The sequence below is a fragment of the Danio aesculapii genome, chromosome 18 (assembly GCF_903798145.1).
Source record: "Danio aesculapii chromosome 18, fDanAes4.1, whole genome shotgun sequence".
In the NCBI taxonomy this organism is placed as follows: domain Eukaryota; kingdom Metazoa; phylum Chordata; class Actinopteri; order Cypriniformes; family Danionidae; genus Danio; species Danio aesculapii.
In genome coordinates, this window is record NC_079452.1 from 28,022,134 (window position 1) to 28,026,528 (window position 4,395).

The 4,395-nt window shown below is 40.2% G+C and overlaps 1 protein-coding gene across 1 annotated transcript; it reads right to left on the reverse strand.

Annotated features, from left to right (window-relative positions):
* Positions 1 to 1,243: 1,243 nt before the first annotated feature.
* LOC130245913 (uncharacterized) lies at positions 1,244 to 4,395 on the reverse strand. The gene is made up of 3 exons (XM_056478704.1): positions 4,326 to 4,395; positions 3,408 to 3,641; positions 1,244 to 2,241 (listed from the first exon to the last, which is right to left on the reverse strand). Exons 2-3 carry the CDS (start codon positions 3,634 to 3,636, stop codon positions 1,373 to 1,375), a joined length of 1,098 nt encoding a protein of 365 aa, XP_056334679.1. The 5' UTR covers positions 3,637 to 3,641; positions 4,326 to 4,395; the 3' UTR covers positions 1,244 to 1,372.

Consider the following 4,395-nt stretch of genomic DNA (forward strand, 5'->3'; position numbering starts at 1 on the left):
ATTTCAGGACGCATTAATACCGGAGGCATTCATAAATATTCCTAGCAAATCTAATAAATGCTGGAGACATACTCGTTACATAAACGCACTAAATCACACTTCAGCAGCGTTTATTTGAGAGCGCACAAGAAGATCTGAGCGCTCTTAAAGCGGCTTATTTGAGGGGGCGTGCAAGAAGTTTTGTGCACGAGCAGAAAAAATCGGCGCGCAAACAAAGAGATTCGCATGCTGGTAGGCTATTACCAATGACTGTATGGCTATTACATAAATGCGATCTCGACTTCTGCGCTCATGACATTTGTCATTGAAATAACACCACAGGGAGTTGGTAGATCTGTGTAAAAAAGGCACAGCTGGAAAAAATCCTAAAGGAAACACTGTAATGGACAATAATTCCTTACATTTATATTTTTCTTGGCACTCAAAGCGCTTTACACATTGGGGGAATCTCCTCATCCACCACCAGTGTGCAGCGTCCACCTAGATGACGCGACGGCAGCCATTTTGCACCAGACCACACACCACCTGATTGGTGGAGAGGAGACAGAGTGATTAAGCCAATTATGATATGGGGATGATAAGGAGGCCATGATGGACAGGCCTGTGGGTAGATTTGGCCAGGATGGCGGTGTTAAACCCCTACTCTTTTTCGAAAGACATCCTGGGATTTTTAATGACCACAGAGAGTCAGGTTTAACGTCTCATCCGAAAGACGGCGCTCACTGAGCAGTATAGAGTCCCCTTCACTATACTGGGGCCTTACGACCCACACAGACCACAGGTTGGGCGCCCCCTGCTGACCCCACTAACACCACTTCCGGCAGCAACCCAGCTTTCCCATGTGGTCTCCCATCCAGGTACTGACCGGGCGCAGCCCTGCTTAGCTTCAGTGGGCGACCATGTGAGAGTTGCAGAGAGTTAGCTGCTGGCTCTGAGTTGGTTGAACCTCCTTACTGAAACAGGCCCTTGATCTAATCTGTGATCCAAATCCCACTGGATTACTTTCGAAAAACTGGGCCCAGTTGACCAACCAAAAACTGAATATAAATAAATAAATAAATAAATAAATAAATAAATAAATATATATATATATATATATATATATATATATATATATATATATATATATATATATATATATATATAATATGACTGCTAAAGCATGCAATACATGTACCACAAATCAGTGAATTTTAGTTTAGTTTGGGTTTTTTATCAGTAATGAAGTAATCAAGATCATCATTAAACACATTAAACACACACAACACACACAGTGAGAACTGTTGCCTAATCACTGGCCAGTAGTAGCACTACTTGAAAACAAGTTTTACTCTCTTTCTTTTTGACTTGCATATTTCTCAATGGCCTCTGTTTAAAATTGCGAGACTGTAGCATCAATGTTTTGATCTGGTTCAGTCGACTGACCGTCATTTTCCTCACTGACCGGATTGAAGTCTAGAGTTTCCGCCCGTTTCATGATGGCGTCGAGTCGCGTCAGAGATCTCGTCCTCAGCTTCGGCCTGACCTCTTCTTCATCCTCCACCTCCGAGTCTTTAATATGACTAAACCGATTCCCTTCTTCATCGTAATTGTAGACTTTAATGACGCGGGCTTTCTTCTTTGGATGTGGACTTACCACCGATCTAAACTCCCGAGTTTCTTCATCTCCTTCGCAAGTCTGTTGGTTTCCCTCGTCATTCCCGCCAATTTCTACAACATCATCAATAAAAACGTCATCAACAAAACCAATATCGACCGTGTCTTCAGTGTCGTTTTTCTTGAAGAACACTGATTGAGGTTGTGCCGTATCGTTGTGTAAGTTGTTCTGTTCATTAATGTTGTCTTTTTTAAAGGGTAAATGAACACGTATTGTTTGTAAACATGTCATGACGTAAGATCTTGTAAGCGCGCCAAGTGTGAAGGCGACTAAAAAGCTCACAATCACTGATGAAGCCACAGCAGCCACAAAAACGCTTTCAGACACCGTTTCTGCATTAACTTCTGCCTCTCTTGCAGTGGTTAGTCGTTTTTTGATGTTGGGATTTAAGGCTATTACATTAATTCTGTAGGGTGTGATTGTTTTGCTCATCTTATCCTCACGGATACAGAAAAACAGTCCATCATGGCTGGATGTGGCTCTTGAAATCTTCAAGGAGCTATTACATATTTCCACTGGGTCTTTGTTTTGGTGGTTGCAGCCTTCAAACTGTCCGAAAGGTGTGTGCCAGAACAGAGAATCCACTGAAGAGAGGAAAAATAATAACATATATGACCAAACAGAAACTCTGATTTGCATAATGGATAGTTCACTCCAAACTGCAAATTCTGTCCTCATTTATGCACCCTTTACTTGCTCTAAACCTGACTTTTTTCTGTTGAATGTAAAAGAAGATATTTTGAAGAATGCTGGAAACCTGTAACCATTGACTTTGGAACTACTTGAGGGTGAGTAAATTCATTCATTTTCTTTTCGGCTTAGTCGCTTTATTAATCAGGGGTCACCACAGCGGAATGAACACAGCAGATGCTCTTCTAGCCGCAACCCATCACTGGGAAACACCCATACACTCTCATTCACACACATACACTATGTCTATAGCGCATGTGTTTGGACTTGTGGGGGAAACCTGAGCACCCGGAGGAAACCTACGCCAACGTGGGGAGAACATGCAAACTCTACACAGAAATGCCAACTGACCCAGCTTAGACTCGAACCAGCGACCTACTTGCTGTGAGGTGATCGTGCTACCCACTGCGCCACTGTGACGCCCAGGGTGAGTAAATGGTAAATCAATTTTCATTTTTAGGGTAAATTAAAGGCTACCTCTACAAAAGTAAGCTAAATTTTCCCCAATGAATGGAGCAACTTGAATATTAAACCCCCCACAAGGCTTTCCCCATAATTTACTCTTTCTCAATTTGCTAAGAGTAACTTTTGTTTACTAAACACAAAACAGAGAACACACAAAATAAAATGGTAACCGATGATGGACTGCACTGATTTACATTTATTTATTACTTATTTTATTAATTATTTATTTATTACAAAAAATTTGCATTGAAAGAACTCATATTTGGAATATCTGTATATCATCCATGAAAATTCTGTATTTCCTTGCCAACACTATAACACTTGAATGAAGCTCAGACAATTGCAAGTGTTATTTCCAAATCAAACATACACAACCACGTTTTATTAGTCAGATTTTCATAATAACAGTATTAAAAATGACAAACAACCCTAATCCCTAACCTCATTTATCCTGAGCACAGAAAGGCCATATAATTATTTAAGTAACTTTGAATGTTTTTGAGAAATCCTGTCAATGTTACAATAATTGAGAATTAAAATGAAGTCAAATTATTCCTTCAGTAAATGTTTGATATCATCTGTAAGTGTTGCTCACCTTCAGATCCTGAATCTCTGCACTTTAGCGTCAGTGTTTCTCCTGCATGAATGATCAGTGAGTTTTCATTTCTGACCTGCAGGTGTTTTATTTGACTCTTCATAGTCTCCAGCAACTCTTCAGAGTTTCTCTCATAAAGATCAGCGTGTGCTGCAGCATTATGCTTGAAGACGCACAGGAAATCCCAGATGAAGATCAAAGTCAACAGAGAGATGCGGCTGAACTCCATGCTGTCTGAAAGAAAATGTTCAATATAACTTTATTCATTCAATTTCCTTCAGCTTAGTCCCTTTATTCATCAGGGGTCACCACAGTGGAATGAACCGCCAACTTATCCAGCATAAGTTTTACAAAGCGGATGCCCTTCCAGCTGCAACCCAGTACTAGGAAACACTCATACACACTCATTCACACTCATACACTACGGCCGTTTTAGTTAATTTAGTTCACATATAAGGCATGTGTTTGGACTGTGGGGGAAACTGGAGCACCCGGAGGAAACCCACACTATCACGGGGAGAACATGCAAACTCCACACAGAAATGCCAACTGGCCCAGCTGGGATTCGAATCAGCGACCTTCTTGCTGTGAGACGACCACTAAGCCACCGTGTCGCCCTCAATATAACTTATTTTGAGTTTTTTTTAGCAACTTTACTACTACTTCCAACATTTAATTTAAATTACCATACTTGAATGATAACAGAAAGGCATTAATACTTTAAAAATGTACACAAAAGACTGAGACCAACAATCAATTTACATTCACAATCTTTCCAACCACATTAATAATATTTCTAGCATTGTTACATTTGCAGTAATCACATAAAAAGGCTATTTGACCCAACAAATTATAGTTTGTGTGTCCAAAAAATACATGAGATGACATAAGTATCACTTAAATCAGTCAAATACTCACGGGATATGAGTCTTGTATCTTCTGTTTTCTCCAGAGGAGTAAAGTACAGTCCTCACATGACAGCTCTTAT